General features: G+C 44.6%; 1 protein-coding gene across 2 annotated transcripts in view; it reads left to right on the top strand.

Annotated features, from left to right (window-relative positions):
• Positions 1-14,990, top strand: part of TCTN2 (tectonic family member 2) — a 29,427-nt gene extending 14,437 nt beyond the window's left edge. For both annotated transcript variants that reach the window (XM_039239663.1, XM_039239596.1), the window contains exons 10-18: positions 856-990; positions 1,229-1,306; positions 5,333-5,413; positions 5,976-6,087; positions 8,806-8,912; positions 12,000-12,153; positions 12,876-13,001; positions 13,149-13,237; positions 13,664-14,990. In XM_039239663.1, the coding sequence (XP_039095594.1) occupies positions 856-990; positions 1,229-1,306; positions 5,333-5,413; positions 5,976-6,087; positions 8,806-8,912; positions 12,000-12,153; positions 12,876-13,001; positions 13,149-13,237; positions 13,664-13,767 (986 nt within the window). In that variant the 3' untranslated portion in view covers positions 13,768-14,990. The remainder of the gene's footprint in view (positions 1-855; positions 991-1,228; positions 1,307-5,332; positions 5,414-5,975; positions 6,088-8,805; positions 8,913-11,999; positions 12,154-12,875; positions 13,002-13,148; positions 13,238-13,663) is intronic.
• Positions 14,991-15,688: the final 698 nt, after the last annotated feature.

Here is a 15,688-nt window from a genome sequence, read left to right as displayed (position 1 = left end):
TGATTCATCGCTAACGTACAACACCCAGTGCTCATCGCAACAGGTGCCTCCTCCATGCCCATCACCTACTTTCCCCTCCTCCCTGCTCTCCCTCCATCCACTCTCTGTTTGTTCTCTGTATTTAAGAGTCTCTTATGGTTTGCCTCCCTCTCAGTTTGTAACTATTTTTTCCCCCTTCCCTTCCCCCATGGTCTTCTGTTAAGTTTCATCTTTTTTTTTTTTTTTTTGATAATTAAACTTTGCGGTTTTGATGCAGCTTATTCAGAGTTTGGCTAATATTATCAGGACTTTTGTTGTTAAGGATGTTTGTGTTTCTCTGCAATATGTTGTAAAATTCTCAAATTTATGGGGCGCCTGGGTGGCTTAGTCGGTTAAGCGTCCGACTTTCGCTTGGGTCATGATCTCGCGGTTCGTGGGTTCGAGCCCCGCGTCGGGCTCTGTGCTGACTGCCAGCTCAGAGCCTGGAGCCTGTTTCAGTCTGTGACTCCCTCTATCTCTGACCCTCCCCTGCTCACGCTGTCTCTCTCTCTCTCCTAGAAATAAATAAATAAAATTAAAAAAAAAAAATTCTCAAATTTATTCATCAGATCTTAGCAAATACCTACAATATAGTAGTGAGCTAGACAGCTCTGTTCCTGAGGAGCTGACTTCTGTTAGTCTTTCATTTTTGACAAGCATTCTAGTGATCACGTCCCTGTACTGAACTCTGAGCCGCGTGCTGGGGGTACAGAAATGGAAGGAAAAGACAGATACTGTGATGCTGAAGAGGGGGTGGCCGTGCTGACTTGGTGGGACCAAGAAGAGACTTGAGCTCAGGGAGGGTCGTTAACATATGACAGTATTTTCTCTTTGCAGAAACACTTTTAAGTAATGGACTGGCCCCCAGAAAAGTGAATGTGGAAGAACATTATATTTTCAGATGGAATAATAATACAATCAGTGAAATAAATGTCAAAATTATTAGGGCAGAAATTAATGCCCACCAGAAAGGTAAATTTGTTAACGACAGTGAGAAGGTTTTCAGTTTAAAACTTTTTTTTTTAAGATTCTCATAATTATTATGTGCAAAACTAATACGGACTTGTTTCTTATTTGTAATTGTGATTTAATAAACAAGACTTTTTTTTGCACATCAAAATGTAATGATAAGATAAAGAAAAATGACTCTTTGGGGATAATTTCCTAGTAAAATGGTGCACATTATATTTTTATTGTGTTTTATTTCTAGGGATCATGACACAGAGATTTACAGTAAAATTTTTAAGCTATAATAGTGGTGATGAAAAGGAATTTTCTGGAAATCCAGGTAAGATAGTGTGTGGCAATCACTGATCCTGCAAACTTTTAAATTCCAGACTCCTGTACTACAATGATAATTATAAATAACTCTCTCCAATTGTAGTTTGTGATTGCCGACTTTCTCTTTCTCTTTTGTACACTGTATTCTTTTTCTGATAACAGCTTTTTTTTGTTTTGTTTTTGTTTTGTTTTTTTACATGAATTGTCCTAGATGGTAACAGGTTGCTGTAAGTGGAAAACATTCCTTAGGTAGTGGTCTTTTGGAAAAAAAAAAAAAAAGATAATACCTTTGAAGTGTTGGTTAAATTAATTTTTTAAGAAATAAGAAAAAAAATTAGAAAGGGGCGCCTGTGGGGCTCAGTCGGTTAAGCGTCCTACTTCGGCTCAGGTCATGATCTCACGGTTTGTGAGTTCGAGCCCCATGTCAGATTCTGTGCTGACAGCTTACAGCCTGGAGCTTGCTTCAGATTCGGTGTCTCCCTCTCTCTGTGCCCCTTCCCCGTTCGCACTCTGTCTCTTTTTCTCAAAAATAAATAAACATTAAAAAAAGAAGAAGAAGAAATAAGAAGCTCTAGATGATGGGTTCCTAACCTGGGGTCCATGGAGAGACTTCATAGTGACTGTGAAGTTCTGGTTATGTGCATTTTGTCATTATGTGCAAATATGGCATCACTCAATTTGTTATATATTTGTTTGCTTCTTTTATTCATTGTTGCCTCCTCAGTGCCTTGAAACAGTGAGGAGAGGGGCGCCTGAGTGGCTCAGTCTCTTAAGCATCCAACTTCTGCTCAGGTCATGATCTCGCGGTTTGTGAGTTCGAGCCCTGCGTCGGGCTCTGTGCTGACAGCTCAGAATCTGGAGACTGCTTCAGATTCTGTATCTCCCTCTCTCCCTTCCCCTCCCCTGCTATGCTCTGTCTTTCTCTGTCTCTCTCAAAAATAAATAAACAGTAAAAAAAATTCAGAAAATAAGGAGAACTGCAGGTCCAACGTGCCAGCCGTTAGCCACACTTCCCTACTAAGCACTTGCAGCGTGGCCAGTGGCATATGTGGAAATGATAATATTTGGATATATTGAGTTGAATAAGATACAGTCTTCTTTTTTTTTTTTTTTTTTTAAAGTGTTTTATTTATTTCTAGGAGAGAGAGAGAGACAGCATGAGCAGGGGAGGGTCAGAGAGAGAGGGAGTCACAGACTGAAACAGGCTCCAGGCTCTGAGCTGGCAGTCAGCACAGAGCCCGACGCGAGGCTCGAACCCACGAACCGCGAGATCATGACCTAAGCGAAAGTCGGACGCTTAACTGACTAAGCCACCCAGGCGCCCCAAGATACAGTCTTCAAATTAATTTCATCTCCTTTCTCTCTCTCTCTCTCTTTTATTTTTACCGGGGCTGCTGGAAAAAATTTTTTAATGTCTAAAAAATTCTAAAAATATGTCATATTTTAAAATCACTTATATGGCTTGCATTATATTTTTTATTGGGGAGTACTGACTTGAGCAACAGTAAGTGTTCAGTAAATATATGTTGGATAAACTATCATTGTTTTTTAAAAACTTGTCCCTCTTTTTAGTATTCTTAATCAGGCAGTAAGTAACCACAAAGGAACAACTTTTTTACTTTTATTTATTGGTTATTTTTATGTGTGTATGTATGTTTATTTTTGAGAGCAGAGGAGGGGCAGAGAGAGAGGCAGACAAAGGATCTGAAGCGGACTCTGAGCTGCCAGCTCAGAACCCAATGTTCTGACCCACGAACCGCGAGATCAGAAGTTGGATGCTTAAATGACTGAACCACCCGGGCCCCCCTATTTATTTATTCTTAAAACTTTTTAACTTTTAAATACTGTTTTAGCTTGCATGATTTTCAATATTTGTACATACTGACTTAATAATGCATGATCTGTTTTACATATATATTTTTAAAATTTTATTTATTTATTTTGAGAGAGAGAGAAAGCATGTGAGAGCATGTGTGAATGGGGGTGGAGGGCAGAGAAAGAGAGAATCCCAAGCAGGCTCTGTGCTGTTGGTGTGGAACCTGATGTGGGGGTCGATCTCATGAACCATGAGATCATGATGTGAGCTGAAATCAAGAGTCCGGCGCTTAACTAACTGAGCCACCCAGGCGCCCCGTGTATATATACGTATTTTCTTTTAAATGAGATTTTAGTGTATTTGTTAATGTGGAGTTTTGGATTTTATTGTTGGGTTTATTTGGGGTTCCTGGGTTGAATGTCACTGCTCAGGTCATGATCTCGCAGTTTGTGGGTTCGAGCCCCACATCGGGCTTTGTGTTGACAGTGTGAGCCTGCTTTGGATTCTCTCTCCCTCTCTCTCTGCCCCTTCCCTGCTCATACTCTCTCTCTCTTTCTCTCTCTCTCTTTCTCTCTCAAAAATAAACATTAAAAATAAATTAATACTGTTGGGTTTCCTAGCAGGCTGTTGGAGTTTAAGGGTTTTCATTTCATGATTCAATTACACGTGATTTCTGAGAAGCACCGTCAGAATATGTGACAAATGTTGACGCTCTTGTCAAAAAAGAAGAAATTGACTATGAGCCGGAACTGATCAGTTCGTGAAATAGCTTGTGTGTATACAGCACTCCCGGGGGCAGGAACGGTTGTAGGAAGACCACACGACATGGGCCCTCTCCACAAGGAATCAACTCTCTTACTTGGAAAGATGGCACAGGGTCATGGCAACAACGGAAAACAATACAGGATAGTGAATAAAGGAGCGCTGGGCTTCCGGGCAGGTATGCGCAGGTCTCGGTGCTGGAAGGGAGTCAGAGTCCTGGCTGTGACGTGTTTCTGTTGTGGGCTGTGTGGGGGACATCGTACCTTGGAAAGGAGCCCATGCGGGCCGAGAAAAGGGCTGGCCCGAGCTTTTAGCGGTGACGTGTCAAGGACAGAACTGATTTTCAAAAGGCCTCGCAAAAATGACATACGTATGCATGTACTACTGTAGACACGACACATAAGGCTCAATACGGAGGGTTGTTGATTTCGGGTGGTGGTGCTCTTGGCATCCATGGCGTTCCTTCCCACTTTTATGTGCATATGGACGTTTCCCTAATGACGAGGTGCAGGCAGGAAGGTGGGTTAACAGGAGATGAGTGGGAATAGGACCTGGATCAGACCGGGAGGTGGAACTGATGTACTGGAGAGCCTTCCGTCGAAAGGTTACTTTGGTGTCAGTCCACTTTCAAAGCACCTGTGACAGAAGCAGCAGTGATCGCTCACGAGCACTCGTTACCTGGCCGCTCGGCCGCAGATTCCCCCATGCAGCCCACAACAGAAACACGTCGCAGCCAGGACTCTGACTCCCTTCCAGCACCGAGACCTGCATGTTCCTTTTCAGGTTTTATTTAAAAAATCTATTTAGAAAGTCACACAAATATCTTTGTTAAAAAAAAAAAAAAACAGACAAAATGGGGGCGCCTGGGTGGCTCAGTGGGTTAAGCGTCTGATTCTTGATTTTGGCTCTGGTCATGATCTCATGGGTTTGTAGGCTCGAGCCCCACATTGGGCTCTGCGCCAACAGCTGGAGCCTGCTTGGGATTCTCTCTCTGCTCCTCCCCTGCTCGTTCTCTCTCTCTCTCTCAAAAAAAAAAAAACTTAAAAAAGTAAAAAAAAAGCAAAACAGAAAAGGAATGAAGATGGTATCTTCTCTCAAGTGTATTCTTAAAAAAAATTTTTTTTTAATGTTTATTTTTTTGAGTGGTGGGGGAGGGAGGGGCAGAGAGAGAGGGAGACACAGAATCTGAAGCAGGCTCCAGGCTCCAGGCTCCAAGCTCTGAGCCGTCAGCAGAGAGCCCGACACAGGACTTGAACTCATAAACCGTGAGATCGTGGCCTGAGCCGAAGTCAGACACTTATCCGACTGAGCCCCCCAGGCGCCCCTCAAGTGTATTCTGACACAGCTTTTTCTGTGTTTCCTTTTGGTGTGTATTCCTCTTTTACACTATTTGACAAGGTTGTGCTTGCTGTATTAGGTTGACTTTAGCTACTCCTCGTTATTGTGTTTGTCTAGGTTACCAACTTGGCAAGCCTGTTCGAGCTCTAAATACCAACAGGGTGAATAATGTGACGAGTCTGCACCTTTGGCAACCGGGTAATCTGGTTTGGTAATACGATTAGGCCGTTGGTAAGCTAGAATTGGAAGTATTGCCATTTTCTGAATCTAATCAAGTAGTTAATCACTTCAAATTCCTGTTGGTTTATTTAGGTGGGGATGGGGGTGGAGATGGGGGAGATCAGGCTTCTACATTTTCTCAAAAGTTAACACTGTTTACGGCTGAAGTGCGGGTTATTTGTAAGAGAGATGTAGATGCAGGATTGGCTGGGGAGTCCCTTGTCATTGTTGCGTGTTGACATGACTATAGAGTTGTTCCGAACTACGGGACATCTCTGCCGTGGTGGTACTTGCCTGCCTCTTCCAGAGGCATTAACTCGCGTGTTCAGAGTAAGCCACTGCTCCCGGTCAAGGTGTTCTGATACAGAAAGGCGCCTTTGTTCAGCTTTGAAAGGCATAGAGTGACAATGACCTCAGTTCTCGAAAACTGGCAACTTTATTTCTACGTTCTGTTTTCTGTCTGTTTCCCAAGAAAAAAACAGTAGTAAATCTTTACTTTCATTTAGCAAAACTAGTAAAAAGATTATCTTTTATTTTCTAGCTGGAAGGGGTTTGTGTACATCAGCAACTTTCAAACCCATTTTATTTGGAGAAAATGCTCTATCTGGCTGTCTTTTAGAAGTGGGGATCAGTGAAAACTGTACGCAGCTCAGGTGAGTGTATCATTGGTTATTTTCCTGCGTTTTGAGTGGTTTGCTTAAAATGAATTCACCACATGAATAGTAATGATAGCATGAATGAAAAATTAGTCTGAATAAAAAAAGTGTGTAAAAGTGGTAGAGGACAGTGAAGTACAGTTTATTGACTAATTGATTGATTGATTCAAATATCGATAGGGGGAAAATCGAGTTCTTCCCTGGGACTAAAGCCCTTTCACCCATATTTATGCATTTGTTCTGCTCGCGTCTGCTCATCGTTGAAGCCCAGTACTCCTAGAAGTACAAAAGGGCAGGAGGCAGATTTAATTGGTTTGATTAACATTAAAGGAATACTTGTTATGTGGTGTATAAGGAACCTTGCACTTGCCTGGGTGGCATTTGGAAAGGGTGTTAATGGATATGCAGATGCTCCCTTTTTTTTTTTTTTAAATCGAGGCGGCGCTCATACAATACAACTCATATTTTATAGTGAATAGTTCAGTGGCATTTGGTGCGTTTATGACATTGTATAATCACCACACCTATTTAGTTCCAGAACATTTTCATCTCTGCAAAAGGAAACCCGTACCCGCTGTCATTCCTTCCCCATTCCTCCCCTCCTCCAGCCACTGGCGACCACTAATCTCTAGGGATTTGCGTCTTCTGGACATTTCATATAAGCGGAATCGTACACTAGGTGACTTTCTGTGACGGGCTTCTTTCACTCAGCTTCATGCTTTGGAGGCTCGTCCCTGTGGTAGCAGGTGTTAGTGCTGGGCTCCCCTCTGGCTGAGTCCTCCGTCGTACGGCTGCACTACATTTGTTTACCCGTTCATCTGTAAATGGACCTGTGAATTGTTTCCACCTTTCGGCTCTTGTGAATAGTGCAGCAGTGAACGTTCACTTACCCATTTTTGTTTGACTCTCTGCTTTCAGTTATTTTGGGCAGGTAGCCAGGAGTGGAATTGCTGGGTCATATAGTCATTCTGTGTTTAAATTTTTTGAGAAACCACTGCATTATTTTCAGTGGCTGCACCATTTTATATTTCTACCAGCAATGTCAGAGGGTTCCAGTTTGTCCACATCCTCCCAACACTTATTTTCTGAGCTGAAGTTGGATACTTAACCTGCAGAGCCACCCAGGTGCCCCCTGAATTTATGTTTTTTGATAGGAGCCATCTCAGTAGGTGTGAAGCGTTATCTCATTGTGGGTTAAAATTTTTTTTTTAAATGTTTGTTTATTTTTGAAAGAGCGAGCAAGCGCATGGATGGGGGAGGAGCAGAGAGAGAGGGAGACAGAGGATCTAAAATGGGCTCTGCATTGACAGCAGAGAGCCTAGTGCAGGGCCCAAACTCACAACAATGAGATCATGACCTGAACCAAAGTCGGATGCTTAACTGAGCCAGCCAGGTGTCCCTCATTGTGGTTTTTATTGCATGCATCCTTCTGCCCATTTTATCCATAACACATGTCAAGGCGTATAGTTCTTTGGGAAGCAGGGAAAAGATGGGGGAGGCACTAAGCAGGAAGTAGACTGCAGGTGTAACTTACCAGCAGAGGCTCTTGACTGTGGGACATAAGGCTGGAGTCGCACAGTCGCTCCCCTGCAGTTTATAAAGTTTGTACCTGTCAGTGACGTTGCCAGAAAGAAGGAATGCTAAGCTCCAATTCTTTTTTTTAAGAAGCTGTTATATTTATGCGGCACCTGGGTGGCTCAGTCGGTTAAGCGTTCAACTTCGGCTCAGGTCATGATCTTGCAGTTCATGGGCTCAAGTTCATGTTCTGTGCTGACAACTCAGAGCCTGGAGCCTGTTTCAGATTCTGTGTCTCCCTCCCTCTCTGCCCTTTCCCACTCGTGCTCTGTCTCTCTCTGTCTCAAAAAGAAGCTGTTATTTATTTATTTTTCGGGGTGGGTGCAAGTGGTGAGGGGCAGAGAGAGGGAGAGAGAGAGAAGCAGGGCTCACCCACAGTGGGGCTCATGTTCACCTGAAATGGGGCTAGAGCTCACCTGATGCGGGACTCAAACTCATGAACCTGAGATCATGACCTGAGCCAAAGTCAGATGCTTAAGGGACTGAGCCAACTGGGTGTCTTCCAGTTCTTAGTCTTGACTTAATCTCATGGCTCAGAAATCCAGCTAGATATTTAAAAGGTTCTTTTTGCTATTGAATCACTATGGCCCGTACATTTATCCTGGTAACTCAGTATTTGATCTACCCACCTCCCAACTTTTATGACCACCCAATGGAGTCTGTAAACTATATGATACCAACATAAGTTACTAACATTTGAAGTCCAAAGTGAAAGATGCTTCTGTATGTCCTCCCCAAGTGGCTTAGGTCCATCCTGGAAAGGCCATCAGAGAGAACAAAGACATGAGGCACCTGGGGGGCTTGGTCATTTAAGCGTCTGGCTTTGGCTCAGGTCATGATCTCGCAGTTTATGATTTCAAGCCCTGGGTCAGGTTCTGTGCTGACAGCTCAGATCCTGGAGCCTGCTTTAGATCCTGCGACTCTCTCTCTCTATCCCTTCCCTGCTTGCTCTCTGTCTCTCTCAAAAATAAATAAACATTAAAAAAAAAGAGAGCAAAGACACCCAGCCAGCATTTAATGCCAGTTCTTCTGGCAGCTTTTATTTAGGCACCCAGCAAGCACAGCCTACATACTCCCTGGAAAGGACCTCAGGATGAGACCCGCCAGCCATGTGCTGAGAAATGTCTCACTCTTTTGCAGGGAGAATGCTGCCGAACTACTTGATTCATTAATACAGGCAACTCATGTTGCAATGAGAGGCAACTCCGATTACAATGATCCTAGCGACGGCTGGCTCGAAATAATACGTAAGTCAAAGCTGCATAGATGTGCAGCGTGCAACTTGTTGCTATGGTTACACAGTGCTAGCCCTGTGTGTGTGGGAGCTCCACACAGCAGGTCTCCTTCTTTGCTCTGGCTCAACTGACATTCGTTTTGAGGTTAACTCTCTGGCCAGCAGGCTCTTTACATCTTTTACCTTTGTTAATGATGCCCTTTTTTTTTTTAATGTTTTATTTATTTCTGAGAGAGAGAGAGAGAGAGAGGGAGAGAGACAGCGTGAGCAGGGGAGGGTCAGAGAGAGAGGGAGACACAGAATCCGAAACAGGCTTCAGGCTTTGAGCTGTCAGCACAGAGCCCGACGCGGGGCTCGAACCCGTGAACCATGAGGTCATGACCTGAGCCGAAGTTGGACGCTTAACTGACTGAGCCACCCAGGAGCCCCAGTGATGCCCTTTTTTAAAACAAAAAACCAAACTTATTTATTTATGAGTGAGAGAGAGAGAGAGCCTGCATATGTTGGGGAGGGGGAGGGTGGGCAGAGAGAGGACAGGAGAGAATCTCAAGCAGGCTTTGCGCCGTCAGTGCAGAGCCTGACATGGGGCTTGAACCCAAGAACCGTGAGATCACGACCTGAGCTGAAATCAAGAGTCAGACACCTGACCAACTGAGCCACCCAGGCGCCCCACAATTTTTGTTTTTTAAGAGAAAATCCACATGAAGTTCAAATCACCCAATTGTTTTATTAGCTAACAGTCTTTGTAAAAGGAAGTGTAAATGAGGATTGAAGATTTTCAGCGCGTTTCAGTTTGCATTGCTGTTTTTGATTGCCAGGGATGTAGGCAGTTGAGAACGAACATTGTAATTTATAAAAGCAATGCTGTTAACCTAAAAGGAAATAAGGTGATTGAAAACGTGATGCGGAGTGAAAGAAGCCGGACACAAATGAACGCGAACTGTCTGAGGCTGTGTGTACGAAACGGCCAGAATGGGCAGATCTGTAGAGACCGAAAGCACGTTGATAGTCTCCAGGGGCGGGGGCGGTTAGGAAGAGATGAGGAGTGACTGCTGATGGGCACAAGGTTTCTTTTTGGGGCATTAAAAATGGAATTTGGCGATGGCCATACAAGTCTGTGCGTGTCCTGGAGACCACTCAAGTGCACACTGTAAAGGGGTGAATTGCGTGGCGTATGAATTGTGTCTCAAGAGAGCCGTTGGGAAAGTAAGAAGTTAACTGTGCAGCAGGTCAGGAGAGCAGGGACCACCCAGGCCGGGTAGGAAGACCCGGGCCAGGGCGTCTGTAGCGAAGGGCTAGCAGGGGATCGGGTGCGAGGAGGTGAGGTGCGTGGCACGGGCAGCGGCGGTAAGCTGCGCTCAGCTCGCCACAGCAGGCCCAAGTTCGGCTTTGAATCCAACACGTGTGTCTGGCCGTCGAGCCCCAGCTCGCTCTGCTGGTCAGTGCAGAAGCTCGAGGCCATGGTTTGTGGTGGCAGAACTAGAACCAAAAGCCGGGGTTCCAGCCCCTTTGCTGTCCCCGCAGCCCGCAAGTCAGGCGACGTCTTTGTGATATCGTGGGAGGGGGGTCTTAAGTGTGTAACTGTGCTGAACAGAAAGAAAGCTGCTTCTGTTGCTCTCATTAACAGGTTGCCTTTTGGGGCCAGAAAGAGCTAACTGGCTCTGCAGTATCCGCGTTCCTAAGTCCCCTTCTGTCACTGCGCATGTGGCTCTGCCCCCCACTCTGTGCGGCTGGGGTAGGCAGATATCTGCATCCTGCACTCCTGACCACCTTAGGTCACTTCAGCTCCGTGGGCTGTCTGCGCTCTTCTCACCCCTTGTGATTCGGTCTGGATCCTTATGACCCCAACCCCTCCCCACTTTGGGCGGTGAGGGATCATCGTAATGTCATGGGCCCGAGGCGCCCATATCACTCTCTGACTGTGGGAGGGGTTCTGGGGGCCCTGGGGGCCCTGCTCAAGCCACTAGGCCCTGGCTTAGTTCCTCATTCGGAAATGGAATCCAGAGGTTGGGGCTTGTCAACCCTGGGGGCTTTGCCACCAGGCCGGCTGGGTGGGCCGCGGAAATGCCCGACAGATGAGGCACAAGTAGAAAGTATGGATGTTTCAAGACCAAAAACCCAAGGTGGTTAGGTAAGACAGCTGAGGTGGTGGCGGTTCGTTGCCTTCAAGGTGGACGCAGTTAGCCTCTGTGTCATGTGTAAGCCAAATGGACCCCGGTCCTGGCTGATAAACAGAAGAGAAGCGACGTTGAACATGCGCCTCGAGGAGGAGGAGGAAATGGGACTGCATAAAGACACGGTGTCACCTCCTGCCACCCCCTCCTGTCATCACCTCGCTGCTTTCCCCCGAGGCCTGGTTTTCCAGAAGAATGAAAATTAATTTCTTATTCAGTTTTATTCTCTTCCACGTGTGTCACTCTATGGCGACACATTAGGAAGTTGCTTCCAAACTATTTAATCCATACTAACTGACGTTGCTAGCTGCGCTTTAAGTGTCGTACGTATACAGCTTTTCCTACGCCCTGCAGGATGTGCGAAGTCTCGTGGCATTTGACTGAAGTGGTGGGTCTTTCTGCCAAAACTGGGGGAGTGTGGAGCTTGGGAACCGAATCAGGATTTATGCTTTTATTATGTGGGTCAAGGATTTTATTTTATAATTTTTTTAAGTTGACTTTTTCATTTTAAAAAAAAAATTATTTGAGAGAGAGACAGAGAAAGAGGGAAAGAGAGACTCTCAAGTGGGCTCTGCGCTGTCAGCACAGGGCTCGATGTTGGGGTTCAGTCTTACAAACCGTGAGATCATCACCTGAGCCAGAATCAGGAGTTGGACACTTAACCGACTGAGCCACCGAGGTGCCGCCGTGGGTCAGGGATTTTAAAGTTCCAATGACTGACTTAACATACAGGGAAACATTTTGAACCCAACGGGTAACATAGTTAGGAGTGACAGTACTGTTAGAGATGAACGTGTAGTAAAGTGATTGCTATCTAATAACATTTCCTATTTCCCCCCTGCATCGTGGCCCCCCTGCATCCTGGCACTGTAGGAAAACTGTTATTAAGTTCTTCTTTCCAAAATGCACAACTTAGTATTTCTTAGGTGCAGATGCCTCCGATTCAGGCGCAGACCCATCTGTTAGCGTGAACGGCATCTGCACGGATATTCCTGCCCGGCTCAGTGTCCGCATCCTCATCTCCGATGCTGGTGCGGTAGAAGGGATTACTCAGCAGGAGATACTTGGCATAGAGACAAGGTATGACTGCATCTGGGAGGAGTGTCGCTTAGAGAGAGTCAGGAACGTTGAGAGTGCTCCGAAGCATAGAGAGATGCTAATTTACGGTCTGATGGTTTGTTTACAAATTGCGATTATTAGCAACACGATTATACGTAAACGGTGTATGCATCAACTGTATGTGTAATGGTAACGTGTTCTCACAAGTGTTTATAGAGCTGTGTGTGAGGGATTCTGCAAGGTCTCTTGGGGGGTACAAATGAGCAAGGGGCTGCTTTGTGCCGAGCACATTTGAAATCCATGAACGTAATAATCCATTCGGGTGCACTGTGGGGAGGGGGTCTTCCGAAGGGGGTTGGGGTGCGGTTGCCAGAAGAAAAGTGAAGGGATGCTGGAGAGGAGAAACGACGGACGTTAGCCCACACACGCCTGGCGGTGCTGTTCGAAGACTGCTGTGGTGTGTGTGCACGCGCTTGGAAGACCCTCCAAAATGCTGAGCTGCTGTTGTTCTTATCTTTATGTTGTTTATTATTGTAGCTGGGTGATCGGCCGAGGAGGTGCTATTCTCTCTCTGTGCATATGTTGGAAAATTTACATCATCCAAGGGGGAGGACATAGCATTAGTAGAATTTGAACCTTCTTTAAGAGAATCCCAGTTTGTACTGTTGCTGTCAGTTACCTGATGCCCTTAACAGGTTAGAAACGCGTGGTGGACGTGTTCCTTACACATCTCGTCCCCCCAGGCTCTCCTTCATGAACTGGCAGTTCCAATGTGGTCTTTCTTGCGAAGATAAGGCCGACCTTTTCCCTGTCAGTGCGTCCGTCCAGTTTATTAAGATACCTGCGCAGTTACCCCGTCCACTGACAAGGTAAACCAGTTGACAACCTAGTTGACATTTTTTGGAAGCAGGAAAATATATACTCAAAAATAGTTTATTTCTTTCATCAAGCATTGATGCGTCTTATCAAAAGCACACTTTGTTGGACCTACTGTAATCTTCTAAATTGCTTTGTAGATTCCAGATCAATTTTACAGAGTATGACTGTAACAGAAATGAAGTGTGTTGGCCACAACTTCTGTATCCTTTGACCCGGTATTATCAAGGTAGGCTAAAGCAGATTTCTGGAATGGCTCTCATTATGTAATGTGGGGGAGGGGCAGATAGAAGTGGGGAAGAGGGGAAGAGAGAATCCCAAGCGGCTCTGCACTGTCAGTGAGCAGAGCCCGATTCGGGGCTCGAACTCATATACTGTGAGATCATGACCTGAGCTGAAATCAAAGGTCAGATGCTTAACCCACTGGGCCACTCAGTGCCCCCATAACATATATATATATATATATATTTTTTTTTTTTTCAAAAGTATGTGTCAAAGAAAACTTAAAACACATGGAAAAAGTTTTCAAGAATTAACTAATAAGGTTGCCACTCAGAAATTATCACTATTATTGTTTTGGTTTACTTCTACTTAAATAATTACCAAAAAAGTTAAGAAATAAGAATTTTGCTTCATTTCATTCATTGTTCTGCAGGGGAGCCTTATTCTCAGTGTGTGGCCAAGAGCTTATTACTAGTATCCTTCTTCATGTTAGCTGCATTCCTCAGCAACCCCTGGGCCGGCACATGCAAAGAGTGAAATTCAACTGCCATCTGACTTCTTGCAGACCACAGACTTCAGTGATTTGTTGTACTCCTGTGCGCCTCTCTGTGACATTGTAATAAATGCAGTGCTTTATTTTTGGAGAAAATGTTTCTTAAGTGCACTGGGAATTTAATTCAGGCATGCAACTATCCTGATGTGCAGAGCAATGCAGGAGAGGCGTTCCAGTGGCCGGAGCGGGCTGAGCGAAATGCACGAGAGGGTCAACTGGGTAAATACATCCTAGAAGCTGTAGTGTCTCACAGGTTTCTAAAGTCAGAGGAATTTTGGTCCAAATAGATTATTCTTACCTGAGAAAGTTAATATTTTCTCTAAATTTTTATCTCTGTTGAATTGATTGATTTCCCCTATTCTAAAGAAAGAATTAAAAATCCATAAAGCTTAATATGTGTATATTATAAAATCTATTATTTTGTATGTAAAGACACAAAATAAATTGATGAGGGAAGATGTAGAGGCTGAGGGAAGGAAAGTAATATTGAGAGGGAAGTAAAACAAAATCAGGAGTAAAGGTAAATTCGTGAAAATGCCAAAGACCTTGCAGATAGCTAAGGTAGACCCCTAATTTAGTCTTTAATTTACAAAAAACCAAGTATGATTAGCTACAGGAATCATAGGTGCATGGAATTAAAATAAGCTGGTTTCCAATGAAGGACAGTTTTTCCTAGTTGGCCTTGAGAGAAATTCCTCCTGTGGCTCCTTCCAAGGGGACAAAAGGCATGACGCAGGGGTCACTGGGGGAAATGGATGTCTTCAACCACAGCCCTGTCGTGGCCATATAGCAAATCTTGTAATTTTCTTTGTGGGCCAGATAAATGTAGTTATGTTTTATATGGACTTTGTATACTGTCAGTAAACCTAATTTTGAAAAATGCTTGTCTACCTTTTCACACGCTGATCGAATTCCTGGGGCCTCCTGACTTCCCAGACACGTCGAATGTGTTGTTGCGTTTTCCAATCTGAGCCTGTAAATATAGTTCTATTTTTTACTAATTCATATTAAACATGTGACTAATGACATAAAAAAGTTTCTCCCTCAATACCACTCACTATTGGTTTTTCATTGAGAAATAGTGGATTCCCTTCTGCTGCTCTTTTTCTTTGATTTGGACTTCTGTGGTTGAAGTGATTACATCCTATAGAAGGAGTAAAAAAATTGTTTTTTGCCGAATAAAAGTTACTACCCACTGATCAATTAATTGTAGTGATTCAGAAAGTTTATGGGAGTTAGTGAACTAGCTCTGGAAAATTAAACATTTCCAAATGACAGGTAATTGAGCCTGATTTTGTGGGCTTTGTTAGGATGACTTTTGTAGTTAAAGAAGGGAAAGCTCACTTTGGCAGAAAAATGGGATCTGAGGGACCTACTATATGGTTTTAACTTCTACATTTACACATTCATGTATGCAGTTGACAAATATTTATTGAGTGGCTACTACATGCGGGCCCTGGAGATACTGAGACAATGTCCCTTGTGGGTGGAGCTTACATTCTAGTGGGGGGAAACTGGCAATAAATACAGAAGATAATTGCAGACCGCGGTAGGTGTGATGAAGAAAATAAAACAGGGTGCGGTGGAGTGAGGTGGGAGATTACCTTAGCCAGGCGTCGGGGACAGCCTCAGAAGCGGGAACACTTGAGCTGAGACAGCTTTGAGAGGGTGTAGGAGAGGGATGTTCTAGGCAGAGGAAGGAATCCGCAAGTTCAAGCGCACCTACCGGGGAAGTTAGCGGAAGGCAGGTGCGGTGGAGCAAAGGGAGGCCAAGGCTAGGCGACGGAGACGGGGGCTTGGGGGAGCAGAGGGGTCAGATCCTGTGGGGCCCTGCCGGCTATGCTAGGAAATTTGGATTTTATTTGGAAAGCAGTGGGAGAAGCCAGAGGATTTAAAGTGGGCGAC

The sequence above is a fragment of the Hyaena hyaena genome, unplaced genomic scaffold (assembly GCF_003009895.1).
Source record: "Hyaena hyaena isolate Hyena2069 unplaced genomic scaffold, ASM300989v1 scaffold_0, whole genome shotgun sequence".
In the NCBI taxonomy this organism is placed as follows: Eukaryota; Metazoa; Chordata; class Mammalia; order Carnivora; family Hyaenidae; genus Hyaena; species Hyaena hyaena.
This window is presented reverse-complemented; position numbering and strand designations above follow the sequence as displayed.